General features: G+C 42.8%; 1 protein-coding gene across 2 annotated transcripts in view; it reads left to right on the top strand.

Moving 5' to 3' along the window:
• The window catches only part of PUS7 (pseudouridylate synthase 7 (putative)), a 58,011-nt gene that overhangs the window by 10,004 nt on the left and 31,788 nt on the right, over positions 1 to 16,219 (top strand). The window contains exons 5-7 of one of the 2 annotated variants that reach the window (XM_021719432.1): positions 5,146 to 5,163; positions 6,505 to 6,616; positions 8,911 to 8,988. In XM_021719432.1, the coding sequence (XP_021575107.1) occupies positions 5,146 to 5,163; positions 6,505 to 6,616; positions 8,911 to 8,988 (208 nt within the window). The remainder of the gene's footprint in view (positions 1 to 5,145; positions 5,164 to 6,504; positions 6,617 to 8,910; positions 8,989 to 16,219) is intronic. The other variant, XM_008071761.2, reaches the window with a different exon arrangement.

Below are 16,219 nucleotides of genomic sequence, written 5' to 3'. Positions count from 1 at the left end.
TCGCCGGAGCCCAGCAGGTTGAAGGCTGCGGTGGCCGGGAGTGTGCCACTGCACTCCAGTCTGGGTGACAGAGTGAGACTCCAACTCAAAAAAAAAAAAATTTTTTTAAACCGGACATGGTAGCTCACGCCAATAATCCCAGCACTTTGGGAGGCTGAGGTGAGAGGATTGCCTGAGCCCACAGGTTCAAAACCAGCCTGGGCAACTTGGTGAAGACTTCATCTCTACAATAAATCAAAAAAATTAGCCAGACACAGTGGCACAGGCCTGTAGTTCCAGCTATTTGGAAGACTGAGGTGAAAGGAGCCCAGTAGGTAAAGGCTGCGGTGACCATCAGTGTGCTACTGCACTCTAGCCTAGGTGACAGCGTGAGACTCCAACTCAAAAAAAAAAATTTGTGTGTGTAATTTTATTTATTTATTTATTTTTACCAGAGAGACTCAGACTTCTTTTTGTTTGTTTGTTTGTTTGTTTGTTTTGAGTTGGATTCTCTGTTGCCCAGGTTAGAGTGCAGTGGCATGCTCATGGCCACCACAGCCTCGACCTGCTGGGCTCAGATGATCCTTCTGCCTCAGCCTTACAAGTGGCTGGAACCTCAGGCGTGCACTACCACGCCCAGCTAATTTTTTCAGTTTATTGTAGAGATGAGGCCTTGCCAAGTTGCCTAGGCTGGTCTTGAACCCCTGGGCTCAGTCAGTCCTCTTGCCTCTACCTCCCAAAGCATGACGATTATAGGTGTGAGCCACCGTGCACAGCCTCAGCCTTCATTTTAAAACAAAGGTGCATTTCTGCATTTGGTCTTAATACTCTCAAGAAACCTAGTCCAGAGGGCTGCTAGGGAGATATTCCTTATAGAGAGGTACCCCACATTGGTCAGTAGCACCAGCCTCAACCAAGATAGGAAAATGAGGCAAGGTCTTTTTCTGCTTGGTGTGGTCATGAGGAGGCAGACTGGAAAAGGCAGAAACTGGATTTTTTGGGCTAGGGGTGATTGTCATTACTAGGAGATGCTAGGTTTTGTGATGGGAGGGAGGGCCTTTGTAGGCCAAAGTGGCCATTACAGTGTTTCTCCCCTTTTCTTTCTTTTTTGTTTTTTGTTTGTTTGTTTTTTTGAGTTGGAGTCTCACTCTGTCACCCAGACTGGAGTGCAATGGCTGCTCCTGGCCACCACAGCCTTGACCTGCTGGGCTCCGGCGATCCTTCCGCCTCAGCCTTCCAAGTAGCCGGAATTACAGGCATGCGCTACCACGCCCGGGTGATTTTGATTTATTGTAGAGATGAGGTCTCGCTGCCCATGCGGGTCTCAAACCCACGGGCTCAGGCAATCCACTCACCTCAGCCTCCCAAAGGCGCAGGATTACGGGCTGAGTCACCGAGCCCGGCTTCCTTTCCTTTCTTTAAGGTGACTGGTGCGAGATCTCATGTTCAGTTTTTATCTATGTTCTCTTTGCTTATGCTCACCCACCTTTCATGATTTTCAATATAAAATTTCCTTTGGATTTTCAAAGTGAAATGCTGGGCTGTGTGATATGAACCACTCTTCCCCATCTCCCTTTTGACGCTCTCAGTAAAATGTGAATTGCTCATTTTAAATAGAAGCATGAAGACAGGTCAGATTGGATCAACTCTTGCATTTAGAGCTGTATCTCTTGGGTTTGAAGTGCTGTGGCATTTATTAAAAAGTGAACTAAATCTGTGCCATAAGAGCTGTTCCCTCTTACCCCATAGAAGATTGTTTCCTGGCCCAGAAAGCCTGCAGTCACCTGATACAGACTTGTCTCTCCTCCCATAACCTGAGTGGCCTGAAATAAGTGCCACTGGGAAAGGAGGGAGAGTTCGTATCATGATCCTGCAAGTGGAACCTGCTACCAATGACAGCTTGTCCTCCTGGGTCACCTTGTCTAGCATTCGAATAACGTATCTTTTAAAGTGCCATTGCAGGCCAGGTGCAGTGACTGGCGCCTGTAATCCCAGTATTTTAGGAGGCCAAGGTGAGAGAATTGCTTGAGCCCAGGAGTTCAAGACCAGCCTAGGCAACACAGCAAGACCTCATCTCTACAAAAAAATCAAAAAGTTAGCCAGGCATGGTGGGATGGACATGCCTGTAGTCCCAGCCCCTCAGGAGGCTAAAGTAGAAGGGTCACCTGAGCCTAAGAAGTCAAGGCTGCAGTGAGCTGTGACTGTGCCACTGCCCTCCAGCCTGGGTGACAGAGTGAGACTCCAGCTCAAAAAAATAAAATAAAATAAAAGGCATTGCAGAGCTTTGCAATTTATTTTAAAGCTTTTTACTACCAAACCTTGATACAAGTTGTTACTGATAGGTTTTTCATTATCTAGCCGATTTGCAATATTCTTAACCTAAACTTCTGTCAAATAGTCTCACATCCTAAAACAGAGATGTGGTAGAACCCAGGTCATGGCACCCAAACACCACAATTTACCAGCTGTTTAAACTTAGATATTATTTTGTGTGTTAAGACAGTTTGACAAGACACATTGCTTTACTTACCAAAGAATAAATATGGTATGATTATAATCATTACAATATTACACAAACAAGTACACTAATTTATACTTTGAGATAGATAGTATACATTCCAAATGCCTCTAAAACTTGTATTTAAAGACTTATATTAAAAAACTTTTACACCGAGCGTGGTGGCTCACGTCTATAATCCCAGCACTTTGGGAGGCCGAGGTAAGAGAATTGCCTGAACCCACGGGTTCAAGACCAGCCTGGGCAACTTGGCAAGCCCTCATCTCTACAAAAAACCAAAAAATTAGCCTGGTGTGGTGCATACCTTTAGTTCTAGCTACTTGGAAGACTGAGGCGGAAGAATCACCTGAGTCTAGCAGGTTGAGGCTGCGGTGGCCATGAGGGTGCCACTGCATTCCAGCCTGGGTGACAGAGCGAGAGACTCCAACTCAAAAAAAAAATTGTGCTGTGTAAATGTATGGATTATCTATACTTTGTCAAGTGTGTGGTTCCCAGGATGGACTCATATCTAGGGACCCATAACGTCTCCAGAGGAGGAGTCAGATAGGGACAAAGCAACTCTCTAGGAGAGAGTATTGTCATGGAATCCACAGGAATAGGGAATCCTAGTAATCAGAGTGGTCAGCAGTGGAGAACCAGCAGTGGAGAACGCTTCAGACAGGCCCGGCAAGATACTTGAAACGTACCCGTCAATTTAGCGACATGGAAGTCACTGGTGTCTTTTTGCCAGAACAGTGTTTGTGGCATGATGAGGTTGCAGCCAGTTTACATAGTAGACTGAGATGGAAAGTAGTGTGTATAGACCGCTTTGCAATAAGCTGGAAAGGGAAGGAGAAGGCAAGGAAAATGTTTAAGGAGAGCATAGGCTAGCCTTTAAAAATGAAAGAGCCATGAAGTATTTATATAATAAAGGGAAAGAGCCAACAGAGAGGGAGGGTGAGAATTCTGGGAGGAGACTGGTAAAGGCAACGGATGGAGCAGGAGCTGAAAGGTTGGTGTGCAGGGGTACAGTGGTGGGAATGACCTTGAATAAGAAGAAAGAGTGTTCTGCATGCTACCCCACTCTGTCATCTTTCTACAGACATTTTCCTTATTCATGGAGATCTCTGTGCTCAATGCATGAATATTCTGAACTTGATTTCCCTATATCTGGTTTCCATTTCTGCTAGACTGGGTCTGCCATGTCAGACCCTCAGAAGGTGGAAGCAACTGTCTGTAAATAGGAAGAACCATATTACCCAGGCTGAGAATTCTTTGCATTTGCATTATAAATTGGAGTGCCTCAAAAATGTCTGCAAATTATTTTGAATTCACTTCAACTATAATGCTAAGTATATGCTGCTTAGCATTCTTAAGGATTGGAGTTTTATAAAGTCAAACAAATTGCCCAAAATAAATAGAGACACATTGATTTTCTGTTATTCAAAATATTCCCCAAATGCATATTAATCAATGCATGCTTACCATCTTGTATATTGAATGCACTTAGAAAAAGAATATATACTTGTATCTGTTACCTGCAAAGGAGATGATGTATGCATGTTCATTGCTTGGGTTTGCTAAGTAGAGGACGCATGCTTGTGCGCCAAAACTCATACCTGGTTGTCATGGTTTCTCTTAAGGTAGAACAGCATTAACAGCATTTAGTTTTTTAGTCTTATGACCTCATTTACTTCTTGCCATTATACTTAATTATGAATGCACTGAAGAGGGAGTTAAGAAAAAACTGTAGCTGCACTTCATAAACTTTTATTATCAATGTTTTCAAAAACTATTTATGTATGTTTTCAAGCATGCACACACATAGAGGAAGTAGTATATGGAATCCCTGTGTACCATAAACCATCTTCAAGATTATCAATAATCTGTAGTTTTTGTTTCATCTATCCCTCTCTCTTTTTTTTTTTTTTTTGAGCATTTTAAAGCACATCATTTCACTCATAAATACTTCAGTATCTATTTACCAGGTACACACTAATACCCCATGCTATTATTACATCCAACAAAATCAACAATAATTTCTTAATATCTAATACCCACTGCATGCTAAGTGTTTCTGTCTCAGAAATGTCTCTTTCATGCAGATGGCATTGCACTCATGGATACGTGTCTTAAATCATCCCTTAAATCTCTTTTCACCAAATGAAAGAACTTAGATAACTGTGTAAATCTTCATAATTCAATGCAGGAAACTCATAAAACACAGAAAAGCCAAAGCAAAGCAATAATTACTTGCAGTCTCACCATCAGAACGTAATCACAAACAACATTTTGGCACATGTCCTCCTATATTTAAGAAAACCAATCTCTGACTGGGGAAGCATTTGGTCTCCAGTCTTAAACCTTTTGCTGCATTCCATGGGTACAGACAGTACAGCTGTGAGGAAGAACTGATATGCCCATCATGAAGAGGTTGAGACAGGGAGGCTGTACCTGTAGGTGTGTTTTCTGCTTGTTCACGTCTTGCCTCCACAACATTCCATTGTCAATGTCTAAATGGCTGTGAACCCACCACGTAACTACCAGTGCTGTAGAAGTTTTCGGTAGAAACTTACCTTGCAGTCATTTGCATGTTCACCTCAAAAGCACTTTGATATTATAAATTAAACATTCCTCTCTTGTGCTGTTTATGCTGTGCATTTGGACAGAGGTCAGAACTGCAGCAGGTAAGATTGTTTGGCATTTCCTATAATAAAGTGAAATGCCAATGATTTTGTTGCAAGTGCTAAGTATAGACAACGTTGCTTAACTAACAGTGAGCTGGAAGGAAAACTGAAAATCATATTCCTACTCAACACTTTTCTGAAGAAATTTTGAGGAATTCACACCAAGAGCTAAAGAAACACTTGTAATACTTTTCTGTCCAAGACTCAAATATTTATCAAGAAGAAAAAGTGATTCACCAGGCATAAATGTGTGGCCATTTTCTGAGATGGCTTATTGATTCTTTTGTTCTTTACTTTGTAACTTAAATCACTAACCTATCAAACAGTGCTTTTGCCTTGACAAAGCCAGGTAGGCATCCAGGTAACTTCAGTGCCAGGAATATCTTAAGCTTCTCATGAGTCCATAGGAAAGGATTATTTTAGGGACAAAGACAAAAGAACATTTCTAAGGATTGTATGAAATATTTTTTCATGGTTTTTCTTTTATGGTGTTACAGTAATCAAATGAACTATATGTGTTGTTCAAGTAATAACTGCAGCTTTGAGTCACACAAGACTCATGAATGTTATTGTCCAATGTCTGTACAGTGTAGCTTTGGCTTACATATTTTTCCCAAAGTATCAATTTTTCAAAACACTCTTTGTGCAGCTTCAACCTGCATCTTACATTGTTTTCCAAGGAGTTGAACAATTGAAGTAACACTGGCTCAGAAGTCAGCATTTAACCTGGCTTAATATTTAAAGCTTCCTTTTCCTCATGAGTGACAATCAGGTCTTAAATCAGGTACTCTCTCTATCACTAGACAGTAGCTAAACTTTTATGAGGGAGTGGCCTTTGGAGAATGTTATCATGTCACTGAGACAACTCCTCACCATAAGGCAGCCCACCTGCAATATGTGTGAATACCTGATTATGGATTTAAGGCAAGTCTTGTGGATTCCAATGTAATTGCTGTTTCCTTCTGAACTGCATGTGTTCTAGAGAGCTAGTCAGCCCACCTGCCAGACACATGCTGGTAAAGCAACACATAACATGGCTGGGGAACACGGGTCTCCTCCATGTCTCTCCTGTGTGAACATCACTGGTTAGTCTTAGTCATTTTACATACCCTTTGCATTTTAGCTTTTAATTTTAAATATGGGCAGATAATGTTAAGCCAGGCAGTTTAATACCTACAGTTCACAGACACAGCCATAAGCACTTAATATATATTTCTTAGCAGACTAGATCTGATTTCTCAAGGGTTCTATAGGGAAAAAAGAGCTCTGTAGGGTTTCATAAGAAAAAACTCAAATAACTTTTATTATGATATATATAACATTTACTCTTTTGTCTTTAAGATCCAAGAAAGCATTCTTGGCCAAAATCTAGGGGAAGTTATTGCCACTTTGTACTATACAAGGAAAACAAAGACACCATGGATGCTATTAATGTACTCTCCAAATATTTAAGGTTAGTATCTTGTTCTTGTGCGCATACAAAATCAAAACAGCAGGTATTTGCCTCTTTCCATGTTCACAGATAGCAAACCTGCCTCCCAGTGATGTTTTTCTTAGGCAATGAAGAAATTAATTTTTTGAACCTCCCTTGTGCATATTGCCAATAATTTAGGATAAAAATTCTGTAGGTAAATAGTTCACATACAGTTGAGAGTTACCAGTCCACACATCACATGATTGGAAGTAAAAACTAACTTTCTCCTTTGAAAGCCTGCTTTTTTTTTTTTTTTTTTTGAGTTGGAGTCTCACTGTCGCCCAGACTGGAGTGCAGTGGCTGCTCCCGGCCACCGCAGCCTTGACTTGCTGGGGCTCCAGCGATCCTTCCGCCCTCAGCCTTCCAAGTAGCTGGAACTACAGGCGTGCGCTACCATGCCTGGCTAATTTTTTGATTTATTGTAGAGATGAGGTCTCACCTGCCTAGGTGGGTCTCGAACCCGCGGGCTCAGGCAATCCACTCACCTCAGCCTCCCAAAGGCATGGGATTACAAACTGAGCCACCGAGCCCAGCTGAAAGCCTGCATTTTGACATGGTTGCAGGGACTGGCTTTCTTAGACTAGGAGCTCTTCCTGGAGACTGTCAAAATGGAAAACCAGAGGCCGGTCATATTTTCTCACAGGAATTCAAATATAGCAGAGACTAGATCTCGGAGGGTGGGCAAGATGCCGAAGCTTTTTTAAAAAATGGAAATGACTGCAGGCATCACAGCAAATTTGTATGCTGTGGAAACTTGCTTTCTAATATATATTTAACTCAGTTTAAATATGATAACACAGTATATTGGTTTGCTAGGACTGCTATAAGAAAATACCACGGACCAGTGTCTTAAACAATAGAAATTAACTTTTGTACATTTCTAGAGGCTAGAGGTCTCAAGGTCAAAGTGTTGGCAGGTTTGGTTTTTTTTCAGTCCTTTCTCCTTGGCTTGGGATGGCAGCCTTCTCACCGTGTCCTCACATGGCCCTGTCTTTGTGTGTGTACACCCTTGGTGTCTCTGTGTCCAGATTTCCTCTTCTGAGGACACTAGTCAGACTGGCTTAGGGCCCACCCTAAATGGCCTCATTTTAACTTACTCACCTTTTTAAAGGCCCTAACTTCAAATACAGTCACATTTTGAGGTACTGGAGGTCAGAGCTTCAACGTACGAGTTTTGGAGACACAGTTCAGCCCATAACACGCAGTATCCAATAGGTAACAGTTTATTTTGCTGTATTTATGAGCTCCCTGGGAGAGTCTGTGGTCTCCTGTCTGTACCTGAGGCAGGGAGAACAGACTATTCCTGGTAAGGGAATAGACAACCTGAGGAGGGAGTCTGAAATCTGGAATTGAAGATTGATCAGGGTTCAAGAAATTCTTCCTGGTTTTCTCCTTTTCATAAAGAGCAGTTTTTAACTGCTTAGTTAACTAATTTACTTATATCAAAATGACTCAGATTCAATATGAATTGTCTTTTTTTTTTTTTTTGAGTCAGAGTCTCACTCTGTCGCCCAGGCCGTAGTGCAGTGGCATGTTTATGGCCATCATAGTCTTGACCTGCTGGGCTCAGGCAATCCTTCCAAGTAGCTGGAATTATAGGCACACGCCACCACACCCGGCTATTTTTTTTATTTATTGTAGAGACAAGGTCTTGCCAAACTGCCCACGCTGGTTTTGAACCCCTGGGCTCAGGCAGTCCTCTCACCTCAGCCTCCCAAATTGCTGAAATTTCAGGTGTGAGCCACCATGCCCGGCAATTGAAGATAAATTTTTAAAGTGGCACATTATATCTCTAGAATGCATTTTTTCTTCACTTTGACTGCTGTATATAATCTAATGAATTACAGGTGATCAGTAGGAGATGCCTTATTTCCTTTGCTACTGGCTAGCCAAGTCTGTGAACATTAACTATATGCTAATAGCCACAAATGTTCTAGGTCAAGCACTGCTAAGAAGGGAATTGTTTGACCATGATTTACTTACTTTTTTTTCCAAAGAGACAAGATCTCACTATGTTGCCCAGGCTGGTCTTGTCCTGGGCTCAGGCAATCCTCCCATCTCAGCCTGCTGAAGCTGGGGCTATAGGCACATGCCACCATACCTGGCTATCATTTACTTTTTCTGGCTTGCATAGTAAATTATGTTTACATAAAATTTAACTTCTTTCTTACTGTGTTATGATTTTAAGCATATTTCTTTTGAAACTTAAATTATAAAAAATAAGATTTTCTTATGGTATGTGACTTCAGAAGATTTTGTTTCTGTCTTACCAGAGTCAAGCCAAATATATTTTCCTACATGGGAACCAAAGATAAAAGGGCCATAACAGTTCAAGAGATTGCTGTTCTCAAGTAAGTATAGAGTACATCGTCAGATTTGTGCTATAAAAATTCTAGCACTGCTTTTCAGAATTTTCAAGTTTACTTTGTGGGGTTTATTTCTCCCGTCTGTAGATGGTGCCTCTGCTTGTTTAAAAATTACTTTTTGTTTTGATTTTTTCTTCTTGCTTCTCTGTATTTCCCAATGTTTTAATACCAAACATATATTTGTGTAGTTCTTAAAGGATTTTGTGATAAAGCCAAGAGAATAAGTGCTTCTTTGTATCTTTTGTTCATTCATTGTTAAATGTAAGTATGATACTAAAATTTAATTACAAAATAGTGAATAAGCTCTTTTGTTACACATCAGACATCTACAGATAAAAAAAGATGGTCTCTGCTTTTGAAGCAATTATAATTCAGTGAAGCAGACATAAGTAAATCAGAACCTCTCCTGCAGTGACATAAATGCTGAAAAAGAGGTATATTTTGGATGTCAGGGTAGGCCTGTCAGCAAGCATGGAACTTGATGTGGAGGGCAGGCAGGGAGAGCTTTCACAGAATATGGGTGCTGGAGTTTTGATTTGCATCAGGGCTTCTCAACCTCTGCTCTGTTGACTTTTGGAACTAGAAAATTCTTTGTTGTGGGGATTCTCCTGTGTATTGTAGGATTTGAGTGTGTGTGTGTGTTTGTTTTTTGAGTTGTGGTCTCTCTCTGTTGCCCAGGCTGGAGTCCTGTGGCACAATCATAGCTATTCATTGCCTCAATCTCCTGGTCTCAGGTGATCCTCAGCCTCCTGAATAGCTGGGACTACAGGTATGCACCACCACACGAGCTGATTTTTTTTTTTTTTTTTTTTTTTTTGAGTTGGAGTCTCACTTGGTTGCCCAGATTGGAGTGCAGTGGCTGCTCCCGGCCACCACAACCTTGACCTGCTGGGCTCCGGCAATCCTCCCGCCTCAGCCTTCCAAATAGCTGGAACTACAGGCACACACTACCACGCCCGGCTAATTTTTTTTTTAATTTATAAAGGAAGAGGTTTATTCTGGCTTACAGTTCTGCATAGTGCCCACATCTCCTGGGCTTCTGGTGAGGTCTCAGGAAGCTTACAACCATGGCAGAAGGCAGAGAGTGTGCAGGCATGTCACATGGTAAGATTGGAAGCAAGAGTGGAGGTGGTGGTGCTTGGCTCTTTTAAGCAGTCAGTTCTTGTGTGAACTAATAGGGTGAGAATGGCACAAAGCCATTCATTCATGAAGGATCTGCTCCCATGACCCAGTCACCTCCCCACCTCCATCACTGGGGGTCATATTTCAACAAGAGATTTGGAAGGGACAATAACCCAAACTATACCATTCCACCCCTTGCCTCCTAAATGTTATGCTCGTCTCACATTTGTATAAATTTTTGTATGAATACATACTTTTCTTTCTTTTTTTATTTTTATTTTTAAATTTTTTAATTTTATTTTTATTTTTGAGTTGGAGTCTCACTCTGTCACCCAGACTGGAGTGCAGTGGCCGCTCCCGGCCACCGCAGCCTCGTCCTGCTGGACTCTGGCAATTCTTCCGCCTCTGCCTTCCAAGTAGCTGGAACTACAGGCGTGCGCTACCACACCCGGCTGATTTTTGATTTATTGTAGCGATGAGGTCTCGCCAAGTTGCCTGGGCGGGTCTCGAACCCGCGGGCTCAGGCAATCCACTCACCTCAGCCTCCCAAAGCACAGGATTACAGGCTGAGCCACCGAGCCTGGCTAACCTTTCCATTTCAAAGGGATAGATTAGTCAAATGAAAGGGGAAACAGGCCCAGTGCAAGTCCAGAACCCAGCAGGGCAGACATTAAGTATTAAAGCTACAAAATTATCTTTGATCTGTGTCCCTTATCCTGGGCCCACTGGTATGAGGGGTGGGCTCCCAAGGCCTTGAGCAGCCTCCTTTCCCTAGATTTTCTGGGCATAGCCCATGTGGCTGCTCTCATGGACTAGAGTTGAATGCCTGCGACTTTTCCAGGCTAAGGATGCACACTACTGGCTTGGGATCTGGAGGGTGGCGGCCCCATTACCATATCTTCACTAGGCAATGCCCCATTGCGGACTTTGTGTAGGGAACTCCAACCCTCATTTCCCCTCCTCTCAGAACTTCCCTAGTAGAGGCTCTGCTGGGGCTCTGCCCCGTGGCAGGCTTCTGCCAGAGTTCTTAAGCTTTTTTATACATCCTCTGAAACCAGGTGGAAACTGCCACGCCTCCTTTACTCTTGCTTTCGCTCCCCTACAAGCTGATTTTTCTATTTTCTGTAGAGACAAGGTCTCACTATATTGCTCAGGCTGGTCTCAAACTCCTGGACACAAGCGATTCTCCCACCTCAGCCTCCCAAGGTGTTGGGATTACAGGCATGAGCCACCGTGCCCGGCCCATTGTAGGATATTCAGCAGTATTCCCTAATCTCTACCCACTGTATGTCAGTAGCTGCCCCGCCCCCCTTGCTCAGTCGTTATAACAGAAAAATGTCTCCAGCAATTGTCAGATATCCCCTGAAGGACAGAATTGCCCCTAGTTGGAATCACTGGTCTAAATTCTGGAAGAATGAGTAGGATTTTCCTGGGGCTGAAGGAGATTTAAGATTGTTCCAAATCAGGAAAAAAGCTTAAGAAAAGATATTGGAAAGCATATTTGGTACCTGGAACAGACTTTAGGATTTTGGGAGCATATCAAGAAATAAGGTTTTAAGGGGTGAAGCGAGATGTTGATCCTGAAGGACCCTTAGGGTCATGTTGAAGATCTTTGACTTGGCCTTAATCTAAACAGGGAAATTGTGTATAAAGGCTGGATTAAGGAAGTAGGTGGAGCAAGATGGAGGAAATTGGACACCAGGGTTAATACTGTATTCTGGGGAGGGAGAAGAGGAATCTGAACCCAACCCAGGTAAAAGGAAAAGAATTAATTTAGTAACTGTGGGGTGTCAGAGAAATATAGCTTCATCTTAGTGCAGCCCCAAAGATAGGAGTGCTCGGAGGGATAAATAAGATAGGAACAGGAGGAAACTTTTGGGGGTGACACATTCATCATCTTGAATATGGTAATGGTTTCATGGGTTTGTGCACATGTCAAAACCTGCACATTATAAATATATGCAGTTTGCTGTATGTCAGTTACACTGCAATTAAAAATACTACATATTTGCTGTCTCCACTTAAAATATATTTATTTGTAGCTCCCTTTATCTTTTTTTTTTTTTTTTTTTTTTGAGTTGGAATCTCACTCTGTCACCCAGGCTGGAGTGCAGTGGCCGCTCATGGCCACCGCAGCCTCGACCTGCTGGGCTCCAGAGATCCTTCCACCTCAACCTTCCAAGTAGCTGGAACTACAGGCGCATGCGACCATGCCCGGCTAATTTTTTGATTTATTGTAGAGCTGAGGACTCTCTAAATTGCCCAGGCGGGTCTCGAACCCGCGGGCTCAGGCAATCCACTCACCTCAGCCTCCCAAGGCGCGGGATTACAGGCTGAGCCACCGAGCCCGGCTTGTTTCCTATTTCTTGCTGTTATAAGCAAGTCCATAACAGACATATTTGTAGCCAACTCCTGGAACACATCTGTGATAACTTCCATAAGGTAAACTTAGCAGTGGGACTGCTGACTTAAAGGAAATATAAAATTCTGACAGTTTTTGTCTTTTTTTTCTATCTGCTGGTCAGAACACAGAGAAGTTCTCCTTTTTTTTTTTTTTTTGAATTGGAATCTCACTCCGTCACCCGGACTGGAGTGCAGCGGCCGCTCCCGGTCACTGCAGCCTTGACCTGCTGGGCTCCAGCGATCCTTCCATCTCAGCCTTCCAAGTTGCTGGAACTACAGGCGCGCACTGCCACGCCCAGCTACTTTTTTGATTCATTGTAGAGATGAGGTCTTGCCAAGTTTCCCAGGCAGGTCACGAACCCACGGGCTTAGGCAATCCACTCACCTCGGCTTCCCAAGGCTGAGCCACTGAGCCCAGCTTACTACCTTTATTCTAGTTCCCCAGATCCCTCCCCACACTGTGTTATGATCAGGGGGAGTATTTACTGATTGGCGGGTTAAAAAATGGCATCTCATTATTTTATTTAACATTTTATGATGTGAAGTCTTTGTATTTCAAGACTGAGGATATTTCTTTCTCTTCATCAGCCAGCAAGTATCGTAATTGATCAGGACACTGCTCTGTCTTCAAACTCTTGCTGCCTGTATTTTCTTCCTGTTGACCTTAGTAAGGAACTATTTAGACAGTAAATGTTGGCCCTTTGAGAACACAGTGCTTATCTCAAGGATGCAGGCTACACCCTTCGTTTGCTTAATGCATACATGAGGCCAGGCAGATTGGCCTTTCCCGTGAGAACTGGTGAACAGGAGCAACACACTCCACCACGCAAAGATTTGAATGATTGCCGGATTGACCAGTCCAGGGAATAAGCAGCACTTCTTTTCAGCTTCGTGTAACTCTTAACCCTAGTACATTTTGACAGGATCTCAGGCAGGAACATTCTCTCATTCAGAAGGCTTTGTTTCTTTTCCTGCCTGTTCCTTCCAGGCTCCTTTCTGAGCTTGGGCCAGTATTTCCCTGACTTTGTTAATAAAGGTTTTCTGTGCAACATGCTGCTTAGGTTGGCTCTTGGTGTTTAAAAGTGAGGTTTTCATACTCTCAAGCTATTCATGGAATTTGCTCTGTATTTTCAACCAAAGAGCTTGATGTAGGACTATCACAATTAAAACTGTGAATAGGCCAGGTGCGGTGGCTCACACCTGTAATCCCAGCACCTTAGGAGGTGGAGGTGAAAGAATTGCCTGAGCCCAAGGGTTGAAGACCAGCCTGGACAACTTGGTGAGACCTTGTCTCTACAATAAAGCAAGAAATTAACTGGGTGTGGTGACACACGCATGTGATTCTAGTTACTTGGAAGGCTGAGGCAAAAGGATTGCCTGAGCCCAGCAGATTGAGGCTGTGGTAACCACGAGCATGCCACTGCACTCCAGCCTGAGCGACAGAGTGAGACTCCTACTCAAAAAAAAAAATAAAATAACTGAACAGTGTCACAGCGACATTGTCATCTTCATTCTGTCAGACAGTACCCACACCAACAGGAACTGAGTATAGTTCTTGCCTTTTGCTGTGCCGATGGGTTCAAAAATAGATATCTCTTGTATATTCAAGAATAATATTCAGCCACAGAAAGGAATGGAGTACTGACACAGGCTACAGCAGGGATAAATCTTTAAAACATTGCACTAAGAAGTCAGACACAAGTCGGGCCCGGTGGCTCAGCCTATAATCCTGCGCCTTGGGAGGCTGAGGTTAATGGATTTCCTGAGCCCGCGGGTTCGAGACCCGCCTGGGCAACTTGGCGAGACCTCATCTCTACCATAAATAAAAAATTAGCCAAGTGTGGTAGCACACGCCTGTAGTTCCAGCTACTTGGAAGGCTGAGGCGGAAGGATTGCCGGAGCCCAGCAGGTCGAGGCTGCAGTGGCCGGGAGCGGCCACTGCACTCCATTCTGGGTGACAGAGTGAGACTCCAGCTCAAAAAAAAAAGAAGTCAGACATGAAGAGCTACATATTGTTTATATAGAATATCCCAAATAGGGAAACTAGAGAGAGAAGAGAGATTAATAGTTGCCAGGGGCTGAGGAAGAAGAGAATGTGAGTGAGTGCCGAATAGGTGTGGGGTTTCTTTTTTGTTGGAAATTAGGTAGTGGTAAAAGTTTTGCAACATGATGAGTAAACTAAAAATCACTGAAGTGTACACTTTGTAACAGTTAAAATGATGGATTTTATGTTATGATAATTTTTTTCTAAAGAAATATTTATTTAAAGCTTACATTGAGAAAATTAGTAGCTTTAACACAGAGCAAGATAGCTTCAGGAACATAAAAAGCTGGTTTTCAATGTAATGTCTGAAAGTGTTCTAATTACTACACCTCCTCTGACTTGAAGGGAGATAGTCAACATTATATTTTCAGCAGAACAGGAGCCTGGATGCTTCTAGCCCCCAAAATTCACGGTATTAATTCAGACTAAATATTTATCTTACAAATAATTCAACGTGCCCTAGCACATGGGTCATAAAATCTTCAAACATCTAGCAAGCACTACTTGTCATAAGTACATTATGCAAAGGATTAAGTTCAACAAGTGCTCTGTAGTATGTGCTTCAATGTAAGACATTTGTTGTAATGGTCATAGAGTAAGACAAGAGTCCTACAGATGTCATCAACCGAGCAGTAATTGGGCTATCTAGTTAAACTTCTTGAAGCAAAATGGCCCCTGTGTTATGTTATTGTATTATATCACTCAACTAGGAGTTTTGTTTTGTTTCCAGTAAACAGAATATATACTATAATGTAAGCATTTTAACAAAAACAAAAATGGGCCATTTCAAGAACGTAATAAATGGGAGTGATGAACTGTGCCAAAATATTTGACGGTTAAGGAGAGACTGAATTGTTTCTCAAATATTCTATAGTTAAAGCGCCCTGTTTTTCTAGTGTAGTCAGAACACTTGGTTCACAATCCTGCATACTTTCAGGCCATGCACAGTAGTTCAAGCCTGTAATCCCAGCACTTTGAGAGGCCGAGGTAAGAGGATTACCTGAGACCAGGGGTTCGAGACCAGCCTGGGCAACTTGGCAAGACCTTCTCTCTACAAGAAATCAAAAAATTAGCCAGGTGTGGTGGTGCAAGCCTGTAGTTCCAGCTACTTGAAAGGCTGAGGTAGAAGGATCAGTTGAGCCCAGCAGGTCAAGGCTGCGGTAGCCGTGAACATGCCATTGCCTTCCATCCTGGGCAACAGAGTGAAACTCCAACTCCAAAAACAAAAAGAAAGAAAGAAAACAGTCCCGCATACTTTCAAAGACATGAAATGTGGCCAATATATTTAAGCGTATTTATTTATTTATGTGAGTCAGGGTCTCACTCTCTTGCCCAAGCTGGAGTGCAGTGGCATGGATCAGAGCCTATTGCAGCCTTGACTTCCTGGGCTCAGGCAGTCTTTCTGCCCCAGCCTCCTGAGTAACTGGTACTACAGGGCAAGTGCCACCACACCTGGCTAACTTTTTTTTTTTTGAGTTGGAGTCTCACTCTGTCACCCAGTCTAGAGTGCAGTGACATATTCACAGCTACCACAGTCTCTACCTGTTGGACTCAGGTGATCCTTCTACCTCAGCCTTCAAAGTAGCTGGTTCGAGACCCGCCTAGGCAACTTGGCGAGACCTCATCTCTACAATAAATCAAAAATTA

The sequence above is a fragment of the Carlito syrichta genome, unplaced genomic scaffold, assembly GCF_000164805.1.
Source record: "Carlito syrichta isolate Samal-C Ts95f unplaced genomic scaffold, Tarsius_syrichta-2.0.1 Scaffold314713, whole genome shotgun sequence".
NCBI classification, from domain to species: Eukaryota; Metazoa; Chordata; class Mammalia; order Primates; family Tarsiidae; genus Carlito; species Carlito syrichta.
Note: the sequence above shows the minus strand (reverse complement) of the source record. Positions and strands in the feature narration are given on the sequence as shown.